This window comes from Pogona vitticeps, chromosome 3 (genome assembly GCF_051106095.1).
Source record: "Pogona vitticeps strain Pit_001003342236 chromosome 3, PviZW2.1, whole genome shotgun sequence".
Lineage (NCBI taxonomy): Eukaryota > Metazoa > Chordata > Lepidosauria > Squamata > Agamidae > Pogona > Pogona vitticeps.
In genome coordinates, this window is record NC_135785.1 from 44,026,248 (window position 1) to 44,047,037 (window position 20,790).

Genomic DNA, 20,790 nt, shown 5'->3' on the forward strand with positions numbered 1-20,790 from the left:
GTCCGTTGGTCGGCGCGGGGGGGAGGCTCGCGCCTTCGCCTGGGCCGGGGCGGCCGCCTGAGAAAGGGAGGGCCAGAGGGTTGTTGGCGGCGGGTCGCCTGAGGCGATGGCGGCGGCGGCGGCGGCGGCCGGCGGCAGGCCGAGCTCCTCGGGCGCTGCTGCCGCGGCCGCGGCGGGCGGCTTGCGGCTTCCCGGACGGGTGCTGGAATTCGTCTTTTCTTACCTAGATCTGCGGGAGTTGAAGAGCTGCGCGCTGGTGTGCAAGATGTGGTACCGCGTCCTGCACGGCGATGAGAACAGCGAGGTGTGGCGCAGCCTGGCCGCTCGTAGCCTGGCTGAGGAGGCCCTGCGCACCGACATCCTCTGCAATGTGCCCACCTACAAGGGCAAGGTCAGACTGCCCCCCCCGGAGGGGGACGCTCGGTGCACGCGCTCCTCTCTCTCTCTCTCTCTCTCTCTTTTAGTGTACGAGCAGGTGGATGAGGAAACCGTGGGTGCAAGAAGAGGCCTCCCTGCCCCACTCGAAGTGTCCTGTGTTTTAGTCCGCTGGGGATCCCCATCCCCAACCCTGAGTCGGAGGGGCCGATGTTCTTCGCTGATTAGAAGTCGCGTCAGGATGCATGCCCCTTAAATCGGGATGTGGGGAGATAGGATTAGACGTCTTCATATATCTCAGACCGCTGTCTGCTTATTACTTTGGTTTTATTCAAATGTGTGATTCTTAAAACAAATTCTGGGCATGCTCTGTAGCTCAGGTGAAGCACAGCATGCATACTGTTGTTACCTGTATTTGCTTCCATGTTGCCTCCGCCGGTATGATGACCCTATGAATGAGTGCATTCTAGTGGTGTGGAAAGAAAATTGCGGGATGCCCCCTATTTGGTTCATGAAGTGTTCATGGCATCTTTTGGAACACACTGTGGATATGCACTACTGCTAGTTGCGCTCCAGTTATTTTTTACACTGTTGTGGTGTTAAACTTAGCCAGATGTTTTGCTAAATGGGAGCAGCCACATCATCGGACTGCAGCAGAAGAAGTAAAGTAGGGCCATTCCACTTAGATTCATGCTGCTGAAAGACCACGTTGTTTTTACATTCTCCTTCTGAACTGTTTCCATTGCTGATGGCTACTGTAAGAATGTTGCAACTTTGAGAATCAGTGCTTCAGTTTTCTTGCTTATTGGTTTTTTCTTGGCATTGTGGTGCTGTTTATTGTAAAGCTGACAAGAATTGTGTAATTTATTAATTGATTTTCCAACCATTCAGAGCATTTTTAAATGCTGCAGAGCATGGCAAAGAGTCTTTGAATAAAGAAGATCAAATGATACTTATCAGTGAGACACCATTATAATGAATGTCACATTCATTAGTATTTCATCTCAGGCAGAGTTGCGGTCAGCCAGTAAAACTGGAATAGAATTGCTGTGTAGATGCTTTATCTTGCTTGATTTCCCTGTGTGCTGTGTTTCGGAAAGACTTTGGGAGAACTCTGTGGCAGGTATACTCCAACTGTGCAGGTGGTGAAGGTTGATGTCATTGATTTGTGGTGATCTTTTATTTTTTGTTTGGTTTTCCTTTACAGAAGAAGGCCACGCATAAAATAAAGCATAGATTTGGATATATGCACTGTATCTCCTAATAAGAGCTAGTTAGTGCATAGGTCTGGTGCTTGTTGTTGTTGTTTGAGTTAGCTTGTTGTTTTTCATAATTACATGACTTTGAAGCATGCTTTAAGAAATATTATCCACATCTGTTACACTATTGATGGCAATTTGTGCATGCTGTGGGTGCTAAGTAGGTTGTTGTTATTAGCAAGGAACATCTGAACAGTTGTTTTAGTTGTGTCCTTTTTGTTGTGTGAGTAGTTAGTGCCTAACTTCTTATCTCACTATGAACTCTATGGTTCAGCTTTCTACTTTGTACTTGAAATGCTTAGCTTTTAGGTCTTAGTTTCATTTGTAGTTCTGCTGCTCCCTCCTTCAAAAAAAGTCATGTTCAAATAGCATGAAAAGTAAACAAATAGTTTTCAGATTTAAAGGATCAACTAATGAGAGTTAACATTTATTAGAATTCACATAATTAAAATCTTAAAATGTGAAGTGTAAAGACAAAATTAACTAAAATTATTTTCTTAAAAAAAAACTCTCTTTCAGGTACGTGCCTTTCAGCATGCTTTCAGCACCAATGATTGTTCTAGAAATGTCTATATTAAGAAGAATGGATTTACTCTGCACCGGAATCCCATTGCTCAGAGTACAGATGGCGCAAGAACCAAGATTGGCTTTAGCGAAGGTCGCCATGCCTGGGAAGTCTGGTGGGAAGGTCCTCTTGGTACAGTGGCAGTAATTGGAATTGCTACAAAACGAGCACCCATGCAGTGTCAGGGCTATGTGGCACTCTTGGGCAGCGATGATCAGAGCTGGGGCTGGAATTTGGTGGACAATAACTTACTACATAATGGTGAAGTCAATGGCAGCTTTCCTCAATGTAACAATGCCCCAAAATATCAAGTGAGTGAAACTTGTGCCCTCAAAGCTTTGCTGGATCTCTGATGCGTTGTGTCTTCAGTAATGTTTTTCCTAGCAGGTTGTGATATGCTTTGTTCTGAGCAAAATTTGATGCACATTTACCTGGAAATTTATTTATTTATTTATTTATTTATTTGTTGATTTGATTTGATTTGTATCCCGCCCATCTGGTCTATGCGGCCACTCTGAGCGGCTTCCAATATAATACAAACACTTAATAAAAACACATAATTACATAAATCTACAAATGAAATGTGGAAACCAAGAAAATAGAGTAAAAATAAAGAGAAATGATAAGAGAGAATCAAGTATTGACTGGAGGGAAGGCCTGAATAAACATCTATGTTTTACAGTGGTGCCTTGCTTAGCGAGGTTAATCTGCAGGAAAAAATGTCGCTAAGTGATTTCATCGCTAAGTGATTTAATAAAGCCAATAGAAATGCATCAAAACACGTTTACTGCGTTCCTATGGGCTTAAAAACTTAACTTATGCGAAAATCTTCCATAGGGGCGGCCATTTTCGGTGCCTCTAAAGTGAGGCAACACAGGGGGTGGCCATTTTGGAACTGCTGATCAGCTGTGCGAAAATGGGGCCTTTGGGATGATCGCGGGGGAGCGCTTCCCCGCGATCATCCCAAAGGCCCCACCGATCAGCTGTGCTTTGGCTTTTGCTCTCTCTCCACCCCTCGCAGCTCCAGCCTCAGCAGGGAGACTGACAGCCTCGGCAGGGAGACTGAGGCACCTCAGTCTCCCTGCCGAGGCTGGAGCTGCGAGGGGAGATCAAGAGAGCCGAAACACAGTTGATCGGCGGGGGTTTGCGATGATGGCTTCCCCGCGATCATCGCAAACCCCGCCGATCAGCTGTGCTTCGGCTCTCGCTCTCTCCACCCCTCGCAGCACAGCTGATTGGCGGGGCCTTTGGGATGATCGCGGGGAAGCGCTTCCCCGTGATCATCGCAAAGTGAATTTTCCCCATAGGGGCCATCGCAAAGTGATCGCTCTTGCGATGGCAAAAAGTCCATCGCAAAGCGATTTCATCGTAAAATGGAGTGATCGCTATGTGAGGCACCACTGTACTTGGCCTTTAACTTTATACTAAAGGGCTATCAAATATTTTAGTTGTATACTTTTATTCTACAAACAATGAGTCAATCATTAACATACAAATGTCCTAATATACGGGATTCATTCTTTTCTTCATTCAAACAACCACTCTTATAGCACTTGGATATCATTTTAAGAATCTAAGAGTAATGCTGGATCAGAATAAAGGCTTGTCTAGTCCAGAGATTATGACCAAGCATAGCCTATTTATCTGTTTTATACTCTGCCTCTTTTCCCATCTATTTAAGACAACGCAGGTGGTTCTTCCACATTTTATCCTTAAAACTTAGACTCAGTGACTATGGCCAACCCAATAAATTCATAGCCAAGTGTGGGATTGAATCCCCATCTCCCAAGCCTTTGTGTTCAGCACATATAACCAAAGCAAAGGCACTATGACACTTTGAAGACTGACAGTTTTATTTCAGCAGGTGCTTTTGTGAATTGTAATCCAGAAAAATTCTAACTCAAGTAAATCTCTTACCCTTAAATGTGCCACAATATTTGTGGTGGTGTTGTTTGGTTATACATTCTGAAACAGACTGACTTGGCTGTATCTGCTTCCAGTAGATCTTACTTCCAAATAAGGCTGAAGTCCATGTGTGGTTAAGGTACTCCAATGATTGAAGCCCTTTGTGTAAAATTTTTTTAAAAAATATTTTCTTTGTAAACTACTAGGAATAGGGTAGGGAATACAAAAGGTAAAAGGAAGTGGAAAGAATGGGAAAAGGGTTTCAAGGACAGGAGAGCACAGAATATACAATCATCCAATCTATTCATATTAAGTATACAAGCCTCCAATCTATTCATTTTTCAATAAAAAATCAACTTTCTACTTTTTTAACTGTTTGAGTACCCTCTAACTATCAGCTTACATTTATGTTTTAGTTTAAATCTAAGTTATTCCAACACTATCAGGAAACCGAGACCAACTGTAAAATGCATCCCCTCTTTCAATTTCCTTCTGTCTTGGACATACCTTCAACATGCCTGAAAAAGTATCCATTTCTATCACTTCCCATATTTTCTCAGTGCACTTCACTTGTTTCCATGACTCTGTTTTCTTTCAGTTTTTGGTATATAGGGTTGAATCCAGGACAGTAACCTGATTTTTAACATCACCTTTTCTGACTATTGTAGCTAAATAGCTCACAGGATAACTATTAATCTCATCTATGTTACATGGCATCACATTCAATAAAAACAGTTCTGGAGTTAGTACAGTTTCCTTTAACTCTTGTTTAACATCTAATGGTTTCTCTTTCATCAGATCTTCCACCTGGTTGAGGCGCTCATTTACCTGTTGAAATCCTGTCATTATTGTCATTTGCATGGTAACCTGCCATTCTTTATCTGGCAAAATTCCCAACGGTTGATATTTAAAAGTTTCGGAGGCCATTTCCATCTTTCCAGTTTGTATGGTTTATATAAATAATATTTTTTAGTTTCCACTATTTTATCAACAAACCAAACCCATAATCATATACCTCCCCTGAGTATGTCCTCCCCTTCTTGCCCAGATATTATGATATATAGCTCAACTTTTAGCCCAACAATTTGAATTACAACCGTGGCAGTATTATCAGAATCCACATAGTCCAACCAAGAAAAGTCAAAACTAAACAGTGAACACAGGGAGCCAGTCTCTCCAATAGAAATTGTTGTAATCCATCCAAACTCCAGTCCTGGTTTTCCTAGCTCCCCAGTCTATTTGGTTAGGTTCATCTTGCTGATATTTCACTGTCTGTTTTCTTGCCCAAAGATTTATTCCTCTTTCTAAAACCGAGCAAGCTTCTGTTATCAAAGCCCCATTTGTCAGACTCCAGTCCTGGTTTCCCTAGCTCTTCAATCTAGCTGATTGTGTCGTCACACTGATGATTCACAGTCTGTTTTATTTCCAAAAGCTTATTCCTCCTTCCCCAAGAGCAAGATTTTATTTTCAGAGTCCCACACAATCCAGGGAGAAAGATCCATACTAAACAGCATTCACAAGATTTCAGTCCCTTAAAGCCTGTTCAGTAGTATTTTCTCTGGGATTTTTTCCAGAAACACAAACGTTTTCCATCTCACTGCTTCTGTATGACCTTGAGCCAGCCTGCTGTTTAAGAGCTTGCTGTTTAAGAGTCAGTTTCGCTTTGAAGAAGTAGGCTGGCAAGCACGACTCGACGCTCCTTTCTCTTCTTTCGGTCAAATATTTTCACTCTTTTGCATATTAATGAGGTTATTCATAAATCAAAGACTTACTTTGTTATTGTATATTTTCAGCCATATTTTGTTCTCCTCTCCTCAGGGAATGGGGGTGGTTACTCACAGCGATTCTGCCAGAAAATGGCTTCCCGTCTCTGATCTGTGCTCGGGTGAATTTTCAGAGGGAAGGAAGATCAGGTTGCTGCCCAATCTTCTACCTTCTGGAGCCCACCAACTACTTCAGAGAGACCTTTCCTGGTCTCCCCTTTAGTCCCCCCATTTCTAGAGTGACCCTAGACTGGGCGGTTCCAGATTTCCCAGGAGCTGTTCCCGGCAGCTGCTGGCTTCACTGTGACCAAGCTCTGCCCTTCCCCTTTGTGTAAAATTGAAATGGTTGTATCTTTATTTTACAGTTGACTTTCTGCTTGCAGAAAGGCTAATAGAAGACCTCTTCATGGGGCTTATCTGTATCTTAATTTAGTATGTATTTTTCTCCTTTTGTCCTTTTCCATTTTTTCCTCAACCCTTTCTACTTTTGTTTACAGATAGGTGAGAGGATTCGTGTCATCTTGGATATGGAAGACAAAACGTTAGCTTTTGAACGAGGCTATGAGTTCCTAGGAGTTGCATTCCGAGGACTGCCAAAGACATGTCTTTATCCAGCAGTGTCTGCTGTTTATGGTAACACTGAGGTGACGTTAGTTTACCTGGGAAAACCTTTGGATGGATGATACTCTTGTTTTGTTTTTTTATGGGACATGAAAATCAAGATGACAGTATGGAGGAACCTGCATGTTGGTTAATAGGAAAACATGGGTGAAATGTTTGACTCCATGTCAGAGAAACATCTAGGAAGACTAAAATGTGCGATCTAGAAGACCAGCTGTATGAAACAGAGTGCATTGACATTTCCTTCTTTCTGCTGGACCAGAAAAAGCCTCAGGGGGCTGCAGTTGGTTGGATAAGCAGTTAACTGCATGCATGTTGGATAAAACTTTATTGCAAAGGTGGCAATGTGGAATCCTATACATATTTAAGGAAATGTTTAATCGATATGGTTGAGGATGTTTCCTGAAACTTGTGAGTAGTGCGTATTGTGGAAAAATTTTCAATTTTTAAACTATTTGCTCCCATCCGGCCTTTGATTCAGTGTGTTTTACCAAAGGTAACTGGTTGGGTTTTATTTAATATATTTTAAATGTACTTAAGAAGTATGGCCTCTGGACCACACTTCTCTAGATTTAACCATTGTGCAGCTCCACTGAAGTGTATTTTAAAAACTGTTTATACAGAAGGCTTTAAGAACTAGAACAAAACTAAAGGTTGCTTTTAAGTGAAATGTAAATTTTGAAATAAATAAATCACACACTACATGGCAGTTGCCAGCTTTTGTTGGGACTGGAAACATGTATACAAATGCACGTATTTTGTTTTACAACATCTCTTGCGGCAAATGGAGCTATATATACCTATTGTTAAATGATAAAATGTAATAGAACAGCGTGTGCATTCTTGTGTGTAAGGACGAAGCCTATTTCTAATGTGAGCATTTTTAAAAATTAGGATTCCTAATTGCTTCCCAATTGGCTGCAGTTTAAAAATTTAATAAAAAAAATATTTAAAGTATTAGCTTGAATATGTTGAAATTTAAATATGACTCAAACTGCTCACACTAAAATTTCAGTCATGAAGATATTCTTTAAATATATTAAAATCTGTTACAGAGGCTGAGAAGGCTTCCTACAAAGGTAATGTGTTTCATGATAAGCCAGAGATCAAAGAGAAGACTCTGGCTTGTTGTTTATGAGCAGCTATGTATGCTGTCTGAATGCTCCCTCTAGAACAGTGGTCCCCAATCTTTTTGGGACTGTGGACCAGTTGAGCCTTTGAGGAAGGCGGGGCACCCCCTGCGTGAGGCACATGCACAAAGTGGTTGGGGAACATGTGTGCACCACCAGTGCTAGCGTGAGCGCTCCCCTACCCCTTCGCGTATGCACAGGGGCGCCTGCACGCCTGCGTGGGCACCTGCCCACCCCTTCGCTCGGGCACATGCATGAAGGGGTGCGGGAGCGCTCATGCCAGCGCTAGCATGCGTGCGCAAAGCAGTTGTGGGGAAGGGAGTGTGTGCAGTGGGGATGGGAGGTCTGACTCCACAGTCAGGTCCGGCTGCGGCCGCAGACCGGGGGTTGACCTCTGCTCTAGAAGGAGAAGCTAAACAAACTACACATTTATTTATTGTTTACTTGCAGATAATGAACTTTGGCCTTTTTCTGTCCTGAGAAGCTAAAATATTATGTCATGAGTTGGTATTGTCTTGTGTCTGTCTTGTGGAAGAAACAAGCCAGAGTTACTGGTTCACAAGTACAATAAACAAACATCAGTGGAAGGTCTACATTTAATTCATCTAACTTCCTGTAGGGAGGCAAAGCAAAGAACTGTGCCCCACCATGCTGGCTTATTCACAATAAGCCTGAATTGTTTACAGTTACGACCTACTGCAGTGGTTCTTAACGTTGGATAACCCAGGTGCTCTTGAATTGCAACTTGCAGAAGTCTTAACAACTACTTGTGCTGGCTGGGGTTTCTGGGAGTTGTGGTCCCAAGTACACCTGGGTTACCAAAGTTTGGCAAGCACTGGCTTATTGCAATGTAAGAATGCGGATGATTATTTTTGTACAAATGAAACACTTGAAGAAGATGAGGCAACTGCTTTCCCCCATTTTTCTGCCACCCATCTTCTGCACAGCTTGTACGTCTTAATCTTGTAAGTCCAAAGGCTAGGTCTTGGTACTAAAATTTTATTTTGTTCTACCTTACATATTTATTTGAGGGTAAGTGATGAAACACTTCCAGTGCAATTCTGTGCATGTTTTTAAAAAGTAAATCCCATTTACTGGGGTTTATTCTCAGCTAAATATGCAAAGGATTGTTGCCTTTGAGGGTGAAAGGAGATACTGTTGATGTTGTTTACTACATAATGTGAATTATGCAGTATTGCAGGCATCTGATAGCCCCCTCTCTTAAGTGTGCAAAAGAGATCAATTCTCTTAGGTATTTTCATTTTTGTTTACACCATGGAAAGCTGACTGAGGTCTCGAGGTACTGCTAAATGAGACTGTATTTGTAACAATAGGCTTTCAGCTTCTAGCTGGAGAGTGCTTTGTCGCTGCATGAAAGCTTTAAAATGGTAGTTCTTTGATAGTGCCATTGATCCTCAGTGAATAGTATCCACAGTGGTTATGTTGTGATCTTCCCAACAGTATGACCTTGTGGAAGGCCAGAATGGGCAAGCTCCTAGGGTTGGAGGATGCACCAAGAAACCATTGGGGGTCATGTTCTTTCACTGCTGCTGCAAACCTGCTATAGCTGACATTTTTGCTGCAAAAAAATTGAGTCTGCTAGGAGACATAGTGTTTTGGGGGAATGCATCTTGTTTCCCACCCAAATCTTGCTTCTAACAACCCATTAAGGGTGTAATTCTGCCAGAAATCAAGCTGCACATTCCCCATGCATTTTTGTTTCATAATGGACTCACTGGGATTTTTTCAGTGATGGAACCTTGACAGCAAGGATTTTAAAAGACCCGTGTGTACCTGTGGACTGCATGTTGCCCATATATGTTGTAGGCTTAGCCTGCTTGCCATCTGTCCTACTCTCTTGGTACATTAGCACATCTAGCTTTAATCTTCCTTCCAAAACAATGCTACTGCCTCCTTATAATAAATGTAGAAGGAATTAATGGCTGATGACTGGTTTTGGATTGTGAGTCACCTACCTGCTAGCACTGTTCTTCTGGCAGGAATGGTAGTGGTGATAGCATCAGGTTAGACAAAAAAGGAGTCTCTTCCCTGTTTGCTGAAAAGATGGGAGTGGCTTCATTGGGAGAGTCCTGTATATGCATGTTCCTTACTGTTTGGGCTTGACTATTGTTCTTCCATTCTGTTTTCCTCCACACTCAGAGACCATAAACGTGCATTTGGGGCCTGCATGTGTGAACTGATATTTCAAAAATATTTGTTTTATGTGTAATGTGAGTAACTCAGCAGGGCAAATCCTATCATGGTCTGTTCTTAAAGTGAAATTTTAAAAAAGTAGATGAATACCTTTCAATGCACACTACTAAAAGTAGTGATTGTATTGGGAAAGGTTGGATTTTTGAAGGAAACATAAATAACTATGCTATAAAAATCACTACAGTGAGATCTTATGATATAACTGTGGGAAAAAGGAAATAATTCTGTTAGATTAATTCATTCTTCCTGCACAGCACTGACTAGATTAGCCTCTACATTTATTTATGTATTTCAAGTTGAGAGGGCTAATCCAGAGAAATATATGAAAGAGTTCTGTTAGGTTTTACAATATCCCACAGATATGGTATGCCTTGCCTTCTTTTCCCATTCATATGGCATATTGGTGCATAACTCTTTTGGGCACAGGGGACAAATTTATGTATATAACTGTCTTATAACTTATTACCTGGAAACCAACTGCAATCTGTAAAAATATGAAATAAATTGCTAAAACAGAAGACTATTGCATATAATGTTTTGTAGCTGTGTGTGTGAATGGAGTAAAATGGTCTGTTGTAGTGGTTCTAGCATAGTTTCTGCTACATAGAATAACCAGCTAAAGTGCTTATCTGCCCCTGCCTTTAGAGCACAAGTAGGCACCTTTCGTAGAGTAGGGGACCGTTTTTCTAGTCAGCCAACAGGTACAGAGCCACACCTCCAAAGAAGACGTGAACTGAAGTGAAAAGGAGTTGATTGATTTTTCTGCTACATTTGATAAAAATATTTTATATGTGGACAACTGAAAGAATCAAACAAAATATAGAATACATTTGATTATAGAATACATTGAATACATTGTGGAATAATTTTAAACTAACTTTGGAAACCACAGACATTGTTTAAAAGCGACTGGCTGTGGAAATAACAGACTTGCAAAGGCTGGCTAAATAACAAAAGACAGCTGCTGGAGAAGAGACCAATAATTAAAGGACTCATCCTTCAGTGCACATTAACATTTATCTTTCAATCAACATCTAACACTCAGTAAACATTGCTCTGATTGTAATCAGCAGCTGGTTTAGCAATTTGCTGGTGACTTTGGGGAGCACTAAGGAAGAAAAATATTGAAATCACAGGGAGCACTTTATGTACCATTTCAGTAAGCTGGCTTAAGCATATGTAAACTATCACTGTACCAGACATTGTGGCATCCACCTCATTGCAGAACACACACTTCATGTAGGATGACTCTGTCTCAGATCATTACTTCTTGAGTCATGGTGGTAACTCTTGCTGTGGGTCTGGATCTCACTCTTGGTCAATATTGGGGATCTTTTCCAAAGTAAAAGAGAGACAGCCCTTTATCAGAGGATTGCAGAGCTTGCAGTGAGGGGGCAGAAAAGTCCAAAAATTATCCAGATTGTTTGTGCCGTACCTCTTTACATTCAGTACAAGAGACAGAACTATTTGATTGGACTGCTAAAAGCAATTTTTATAAGGACTGTCTATGATATATTCCTTCCATTATTTTTTCATAGTGTACCCACTGATACATTGTGTTAGATGCTAACTTAGCTTACTAAAAGGATCAGCTGACATTTCAGGGGAGCTAATGATGGGGGACAAGGTAATACCTAGGAAGCTCTTCCTTGTTTTTGGAATCAAGTATCCACCACAGAGTATTTTTTATGAACCATGTAAGGAGATGAGGAAGAGTCAAGAGAAATACTTTGGAGTAGTTAGAACTAGAAGACTATAACAGACTATGACTGAAGCTGCAACTAATGTTGAAATACTGAGGAATTTGTTCCACTGATGAAACAGGTGAATTCAGCCCTTTTTGCTCCCAAATAGTTTTTTTCCTCTTCTGCTGAGGTGCTTCAACTTTTTCAAGCCAGAACAACCTTCATGGATATTTTCCTGTGGTTGATTGTGTTACATGCTTGTAAAGATGAGGGGAGGGAGGTGTCAGTAGGTGGTGTTTTGGTGGTGTAGGCAGTTGGGGCATGAAGTTCAGGATCAGAGGAACACCTCCCCCCCCCGCACACATTCTTTCCTCTTCCCCCAATCATCCTTTTTTGTTTTTAATTCTTACATATATGAGATTAATGCTAGATCACCCTATATCACCTCATTGCCAGATCATTGTTATTTTATTATTTCCCATATTTATGTCCCCACCAGTTCCCTGTCAGATAGCAGAGGTGGGATTAGAGGATGGAAGGATCAGCAGAGGTGGAACCAGACGAAGGAAGAAAAGTAGGGGGGTTATGGTCTGGAATGTAAATCAAATTACATCCTGTCTGACCAACTTCCAAATCAATCTGCAGCCCTTTTGTGAGCACTGACTGCTTACACAGCAAAGCTGAATTGCTTCAATTTGGATTTCCAGTTTAGTTGCCCCCGGAGTCTCTGGCTGCTAGTTGTTTTGTTTTGTTTTGTTTTGTTTTGGTCTTTCTAAGTTGGTTTTGGAATTTCTAATGTTTTAATTAATTAATGGATTTTAACTATTATTGCAGTCTAATTGTTTTTTTAATCTGTAATACATTATGTTTTTAGTGTTACTAGTTTTAACACTGAGCTGCTTGGGTCCCCTCACCAGGAGAAAGGCAGCCTATAAATGATACAATACAATAAAAATGTAAGTGGCAAAGAGCTATGAGTGGCTTGAGGCATCTTTCAGGATGGAGAAATTGTTTTTGGGAACCTCAGGCTGACAGCTTCATGCTTAACCAAAATCTTAACAATCTGTGTTGCCTGTTGTATGAATGTGCATTTGCTTCCAGTATGCTGTATTTAGATGTTTGTTAATAAAGCAAATATTACAAAAATAATCCAAAATTGTTAGTAACAGAAAGGGAACTGAAAATTGTAGATTTTTCCTGTAGCTTTTGAAATTGGGAAAGCACGTAAGCAATATCTGGGTAAATAAAATCCAGCTTTCTAGATTTTGAACTGCAACTCCCATGAGCCACATTCAGGATAGACAGTGGTGAACAATGCTGGCAGCTGTAGTCTAACAACATCTGGAGGACTACACATGGTTCCATCCACAGAAAGTAGCTGACTGTTTAACAAATGGTATGGGAATGGGCAGGAGCAAGACTTCAGTGTTCTTAGCATCAACTTACTGAAATTAGTGGGAGAAGGTAAGTTATGACTATATCTGTGTTTCATTTCCTGTTTTTAAATTTGTAATAAAATTTATTAATATATTTGTTACACTTCATTGATTATAAAACATGACTATGGATCTTATCCAATTGTCATTACTTTTACATTTTTATTGTAAATTGAGGTGGGCAACCTAATGCTTTTCAGACATTTTAGACTATAGATCCTGTACATTCCAGTTAATATGGTCAAGAATGATGGGAGCTATAATCCAAAACATTTAGAAGATTTGAGGTTGCCTACCCATACTTTAAATGGTAGGCAATTATTATTTAGGAAAGAAGGAAGAACTGTCTTAGTTTTTTAACAGCAGGGGACAGGAGTTTTCTGTAATAAGGGCAAAGGAAACCATAAGACTGTGGTATCCTTAGATGTTAACCAATATTATGTGCCATCTTTTGTTAGCAAATCTTTAATACTCAATAATTATTTGTTTCAAAAGAAACTATTGCTTCTGGTTACAAGGTTAAGAATTTCAAATGCCATGATTAAGATCATGGAAGTAACTTGTAAAAAGTAATTAATTTCCACTGCTTCTTCACTGTGTTTAGCATGTCATTTATATCATAATTAATTCAAAAAGCAAGTACTGTAATTACATTACTTTTTGTATGGTTGGTTGCTATTTGTTGATTTGGCAGAGGGATCATAACACTGATTAGTTATATACTGGTAGGTCATGCCCAACTTAGGGCAACCTTAATACAAGAAGGACTTTGGGAAATATATGAAGAAATTTCACAGAGTACTATAAATAGTTGCAGATCTCAGAAATCACAATCAGAGCTACAAAAATGGCAATATTTGGAAGAGCATACATGTTGTGTTGATATTTAACAGATACTTAGGTTTTTGGTTAAAACTTCCCTGTTTCTCCGAAAATAAGACCTTACCTGAAAATAAGCCCAGGTATGATTTTTCAGGATGCTCATAACATAAGCCCTACCCCCAAAATAAGCCCCAATTAAGTGAAACCCCACCCTCCACCATTGAGCAGCATTGTGAAGCAACCAGAAGAAGATGACATGACTGTATTTGAATAAATGTAGATTGTTGTACACTAAAAAAAATTAAACATCCCCTGAAAATAAGCCCTAATGCATTATTTGTAGCAAAAATTAATATAAGACCCTGTCTTATTTTTGGGGAAACACAGTTGTATCTGTTATATAATACCAGTCAATGTTTTTATAATTTTGACTGTGCCTGGAGTTTAATAATAATAATAATAATAATAATAATAATAATAATAATAATAATAATAATAATAATAATAATAATAATAATAATAATAATAATAATAATAATAATAATAGAAGAAGAAGAAGAAGAAGAAGAAGAAGAAGAATCTCAGAACTGCAGAACTGGAAGGGACCCTATGGATAATCAACTCCAGCCCCTGTCAAGGAAGCAGAGTGAGGAATCAAACTCGCAACCTCTGGCTCTGCAACAAGAGACCTAAACTAGTGAGCTAAATAGAGTCTCTGAGACAAATGCGTTCTAAATTGTTTGGGATTTTAAATGTTAATGCCTTGCAAATGCCTCTGTAGCACAACCAGTAGTCACTGCATGTTTTTTTCTGTGTGAGCAGCAAAATATTCCACTCAAATGATAGCTGTAGCATTTGCACCAGCTGCAACGAACCTCAAGGGGGAGCATCCCTGCAAGGAATATATTTCATGTACCATATTGCAATCTCAGTGTCACTAGAGCGTGGCAACAAGTGCAGCTGGCATATCCATTTTTAAAAAGATTAAAATTTAGCTGCCTCTTACAACCATCTCATTTTCAGAGGAAGCAGGCAGGCTTCTTGGTGGATGGAAGAAGCTTTTGAATGAATTAAGTGGTCTATGAAGGTATTGCTTAGTTTTGTATTTGTACTTTATTTCAGATTAAGAGACCATCAAATTTACCCAGCCTGTAGATTATCGAGAGACTATGGTAATAAGGTCTGAATAGAGGTCTTGGAACAGCATCTAGTGTGGCTGAGAAGGCCAATTCGAGAGTGACAATCCCTTCATGACTAAAGAACTTCCTGTGCATAGCAGTCTCCTCATGAGGAGGCCTGTTTCAAAAGCATCTAACACATTGCCCCCAAATCTTGGGTAAGCTCTAGCAGTTCCTGCTTAAAAGTTTTGGTGTTTAGAAAGGCTAGCTGGCTGGGTAGCTCAGTGGTTTAGGTATCCAGCTGCAGAGCCATAGATTAGGAGTTCAATTCCCCACTGAGCCTCCAGGGAGAAGAGCCAGCCCATGTAGCCTTGGGCAAGCTGCCCAGTCCCAGGGTGCACCTAGAAGAAGGGAAGGGTAAACTACTTCTAACTATTCTCTACCTGGAAAATCCTGATAAGAGTCTCCAGAAGCCAGAATTACCTTGACAGCTTATTATGATTGCTGGAACAATGTTATATACTACCTCTGAACAGCTCACTCTGTATGCGATCTTATACTGCCATTGTCTACACTTTCTACTTGTTGCTGTGTTCCTGTTTTATGCTGAAGTCCTGCATGGGCTGCTTCTGACTTTATTTCTTGTTTATTTTTTGTTACACTGCACTCTGAGACCTTCATTACATTTGACCCTGGATGGTGTCTGGCATCTGCTACTGGATTTGCTGTTATAGCTAGGCTTGCATTCAGCCATTATTAGTCTAGTTCCTTGAACTCTTTTGACTTTATTTATTGAATTTATTTACTTTACTCCCAGAGCCCTTCTGTCTTTGCATTGTCAGGACAGAACAGCAGTGTTAATGTCTTTTTCCTGCACAGTTTTTGGCATGCTGACAGTATTAGCCAGTGTTAAAAGGCACAAGGATATTAAAGTAGCTTGGAGGAGATCACTGGCCTATAAAATGAAAACAAATGAGCTTGACAAAAGCATGTCAAAGTTTGACCTTTTTTTCTAACAAATGCGGTAGAGTTCTGTACCAATATATCTGCTAGTCTATAATTAGTCTTCTGTTTATGGTAGAATTTTGTATCAATGTATTAGCTATAGTCTGCAATTTCCAATGACAGATGTCATGTTACATTTGCATAACCTGAATTATTCTTAGCCTTTCACACTCCCTCACTTGTTATGATTCAGTCCCCTTTTCCCTGGGTTTCTGGCCTACAACTGTTTACTGTTGCATCTGAGTCATTTGCCCTTGTCCCACAAACCTGCATTGTGGTTAAGGTTTTCATCCTTATTGTAAGAGAAAAACAGTTTGCCAGTTTGTGTAATGGTAAACTATGTTCTGCTTGTAGATTATGAAAGGAAGGAATGTGTTGCAGCACCAAAAGAAATACCAATTAATGTCATGCCATGTCATTGTCTCATGTTTCACCATGACAGAGCCAAGCTTCTGATAAGCAGTTCAGATCCTTATTATGATATAATTCATACAAGTAATGGAAAGCCCCTTATTTTCCCATTTCTCTAGATTCTGATTTCTTTGGTTTCCTGTTTGATATTTTTCTCTGAAATTATTTTCAACAGCCCATTTCATCTGAGAATTCAAGAGGAACAAAAATATTTGTTTCCAGTAACACACTTATTGTAAATTACAATGAACATGTGTTTTTTTGGTGGGACAGTGTTGCTCTCTATGAATGTTGCCACATTTATTTGGACAGGAAATCCCAAGAAGTGTTCGTCATTACCAGCCATATTCACTGTCAGGAGTCACAACTAGCCACTGTGGATTTATTCTTAATGCTGACCTTCACCTTATTTTGCACAGCGGATACTGCTATGGTATTTTTCACTGTATAGACAATGATGCTTGGAAAAATAGAAGGCAGTAGGAAAAGAGGTGAGATGGATTGACTGAACAAAGGAGGTCAAGGCCTTGAGTTTTCAAGGCTTGAGCAATGTTATTAATTATAGAACCTTTTATGGGTAACTAATTCATAGCCTTGCCATAAATCAGAACTGACTTTACAATATATAGGAACAAGAACAACGTTTTTAATATACTCTGAGAATGTGATCAGATGGCTGCAAAGGCACAGTCTCCCTTAAGGCAAGCCTTCTATCTGCAGGGAGATTGCTCCAACCTGGCTTCAAAATGTAGAAGTACTACAAAACAAAACGAAAAAGTCTAGCTTAGTCAGGCTGGAGCTCATATTTCTGTGCATTCTGTGATTGTTGGGAAATCAAATCAAAATTAGTCCATATTGTGATTTATTTCCCTATGTGATTGTGAACGTGATAAGAGGAGTGTGCCGTCCTCCCAGAAGAGACAGTAGAAGAGAGTGGGTGTGCAGAAGGGGTTCTGATAGAGATACAGGAGGCAGAAGGATTTGAGGTGAAACCTGCTGAAGTCTGTCTGGCGGATGAGGAGGGGGAGGAACGTGACCTCATTGTGTGGGAGGAGATAAGTGGAGAAAAAAGCACACGTATTTTCAGACTCTGGTCAGACTCGGAGGTGGAAGGAAAGGTACACCGAGGAGTACAGACGGAGCCCATTCTCGGACATGTACCTTTGCAGGGAATAACCGAGGCATTCCCCAACCTTGCTTCAGATGGAGGTTTGTTGCCGGATCCTACATTTCCAGGAGGGAAAGGGAGGGAGTACGACCCACTGGAATGCACCGTTATTGTATACCTCCGGAACCACCCTGGAGGGAGGAGGGTAATCCGGCCTGGACCTTCCTTCCAACAGAAACTCCCAGAAGGGGGTTGGGCCAGGCATCCGTGCTGCGGGACGGTATGCGCCGTTCGGAGTGCTCCCCTCCGCCCCTTGACAGATTGGGAACGTTTTGGACCGGCTCCCTTTTAGGAGAGCTTGAATATCCTCCAGTTGTTAAACCCAAAAAGTACAAACTGTTATCGGACGAATGTTTGCAGGATCCGTTTGATTCTGACCAGTTAAGAAGTGTTTCCAATAAAAATATTAATGTTAGAACCACCGAAGAGCCTCCGTGTCTTTTTCCCGCCTTTACCACAAGTGCTCCCCTGGCCAAAGATGAACTTTCTTACAGTGATAACACCCTGAGTTATCAGAATGGAATGGGCTAGAACAGTGGTTCTTAACCTTTGTTACTCGGATGCTTTTGAACTGCAACTCCCAGAAACCCCAGTCAGGACAGCTGGTGGTGAAGGCTTCTGGGAGTTGCAGTCCAAAACTCCTGAGTAACCCAAGGTTAAGAACCAGTGGGCTAGAGCAGTGGTCACCAACCTTGGGCCTCCAGATGTTATTGGGCTTCTAGTCCCAGAAATCCTGGCCAGCAGAGGTGGTGGTGAAGGCTTCTGGGAGTTGCAGTCTAACAACATCTGGAGGCCCAAGGTTGGGGACCACTGGGCTAGAGGACACAAATTGGGCACAAGGACAAAGATATCGAGGAGGACCAGCAGGGGCCCTTTCCCCCTGTCGGCCTCCCTCAATAGGTCATCACACAGGGCGACCAATGCCGTTTCCATACCATGGTGCGGCCTGAAGCCCGACTGAAATGGATCCAGGGCATCTGTTTCGTCCAGGTGCGCCTGAAGGTGATCGGCCACCACCCTCTCTACCACCTTGCTTAGGAAAGAAACATTGGTGATGGGCCTGTAGTTGCCAATTTCGTCCGCCACCAAACTTGGTTTCTTCCTAATGGGCCTAATGAGTGTCTCCTTGAGGGCGGATGGAAATCTGCCCTCAAGGAGAGACCCATTAATTATTACAGTGGCCCATTCTGTTGTTATAGGCCTGGCTGGTTTGATTAGCCAGGCCGGGCAAGGATCCAGTGAGGAGGTGGTGGCACGACAGCGATCGAGCGCCCTGGCCACAGAGTCAGGCGTGACAGGCTGAAAGGAATCAAAAGTTACCAGGCAAGACGGTGCGCTGGACATCTCTGCTCAACTCACTGTGTTCAAAAAAGGAGACAGGTCCCGGCGGATGGCCTCCACTTTAGATTTTAAAAATGCTGCAAATTGGTTTGGTGAAAAACTAGGGGGAGGCCCATCACCCAGACCAATTCCGGATAGGTCGCGCACTATACGGAATAATTCCGCCTGCTGGTTGGACACTTCGCTTATCCGGTTAGCGAAGTATGTTCGACTGGCAGCCTTTACACTAGCCAGGTAAAGGTTAGTGGCGACTTTAACAGCTATCCAATTATAATCTGTCGGGTCCTTTCTCCATTTGTGCTCTAGCCGTCTCCTTACCCGCTTCAACGCCCGGAGGTCCTGGTTAAACCAGGGTGCCGGGCGGTCTCTGCGGCGGAGAGGGAGTTTGGGTGCGATCATGTCTACGGCCATAGCCGCAGCGGCAAACCAGCTGTTGGTCAGAGCCTCGACAGGAGCGTCAGCCAGGTCAGCTGTAACACCTCTCATGGCATCCTGGAATCCAATCGGATCCAGTAGTCTTCGAGGGCGGACCATAACAATCGGTCCCTGCTCCCTACGGGGGGGGGGAGGGCCATGTTGAGGTTACATTTTATTAGGTGGTGATCCGACCATGACAGAGGGACCGACTCGAGGTCAGTCACCATCTCGCTCCCATTGGAGGAAAAAACCAGGTCAAGTGTGTGGCCGCCCACGTGGGTGGGGCCGATGACGTGTTGGGACATGTTCAAGAAGGACATGGTCTCCAAGAACTCAAGAGCCGGTCCGGAAGTCTCTGCCCCCGCATGCAGGTTGAAGTTCCCCAAAATCAACAGCTTCGGGGAACCCAACAGTGCCGCGGAGACAAAGTCCACCAGCTCCGGTAGGGAAATGGCTGGGTCGCGGGGAGCACGGTAGCCCAGCAAGATCCCAATACCGTCCCTGGCCCCAATCGACACGTGGAGAGCCTCCAGACCCGGCTTTACCACCGAGGAGCGCCTAGTAACCTCCAAGATGGATTTGTAAACAATGGTTGGAAAGTAATTATCTCAACTCTGCTGGCAAACATAGAATGTTTAATCATCTCTGCTTTACAGTCCCATAACCCAGGTATTACCTTACTGAAAGCAATGATAATTTCCACTTGTACAAGGCATTAGTGGATTTTACTCTTGCACAAATAGTGGGGAAAGAGGAACTGCACACAGAATGGTCTGTTCTATGTGCAGTTGATAAGTACCAGGACACTCAAGAATATGTGTGAGTGCGTTGTATGTGTATGAAAAAGAGACAGACATACAGATTTTCTGCATTTCCCATTAAGAGACTACTATGGATTAAATAAACATACAATATGTGGTCAGCTAGGGCATTTTTCTGGCCCCAAGGACATGTTAAACTCCCATGTTAAAAACAAATAAGCAGACACAAAAGCGAAGTAAAAAATTCCTATTTCCACCCTGGATGTTCGTTGGGTATGGGGCTGGGGGAGTGTTGTTCCTTTAAGCCCTTTCCCATCAAATAACACAGAGGTCTTTGCATGGTCACCTTTTCTTTCTTTCTTAGAAAGAAAGAAGGTTAAAAATAAGCATCTCTGGTCCTGCTGCAGCCCATGGCACGGACTGGAGTGATTGTGACTCTCAAGCCATATAGACTGCCCACTCATGATTTAACCCCGCCACACACAAGACCTCTTCTTCCTCCAGCATTGCTTGCGCTGAGATTGTCGTCCTTCTCAGATACATAAAACAAATCCCTGGCAACTCTGTTCACCTTTGTCCTAACATCCTGCTTGTGTCTTCTCAGCAGCTTGGACAGTACTGTACTTGCTTTATGAGCTGATGCTCACTTTCCCTTTTGTATCCTAGAAGAGATGTCTCCAGTGCAACGTGCACATTTCTCTCAACAATGAAGAATGAATGATATTTTGCTTTGCATTTTCCAGCAAAATTCAATCAGGAGCAGGAGCCTGCTTCAGTGTAATTTGGTAGGGAAA

General features: G+C 41.9%; 1 protein-coding gene across 1 annotated transcript; it reads left to right on the top strand.

Moving 5' to 3' along the window:
• Window positions 1-44: 44 nt before the first annotated feature.
• On the top strand, window positions 45-7,401 carry FBXO45 (F-box protein 45). The gene is made up of 3 exons (XM_020786392.3): window positions 45-391; window positions 2,154-2,510; window positions 6,365-7,401. Exons 1-3 carry the CDS (start codon window positions 107-109, stop codon window positions 6,548-6,550), a joined length of 828 nt encoding a protein of 275 aa, XP_020642051.3. The 5' UTR covers window positions 45-106; the 3' UTR covers window positions 6,551-7,401.
• Window positions 7,402-20,790: the final 13,389 nt, after the last annotated feature.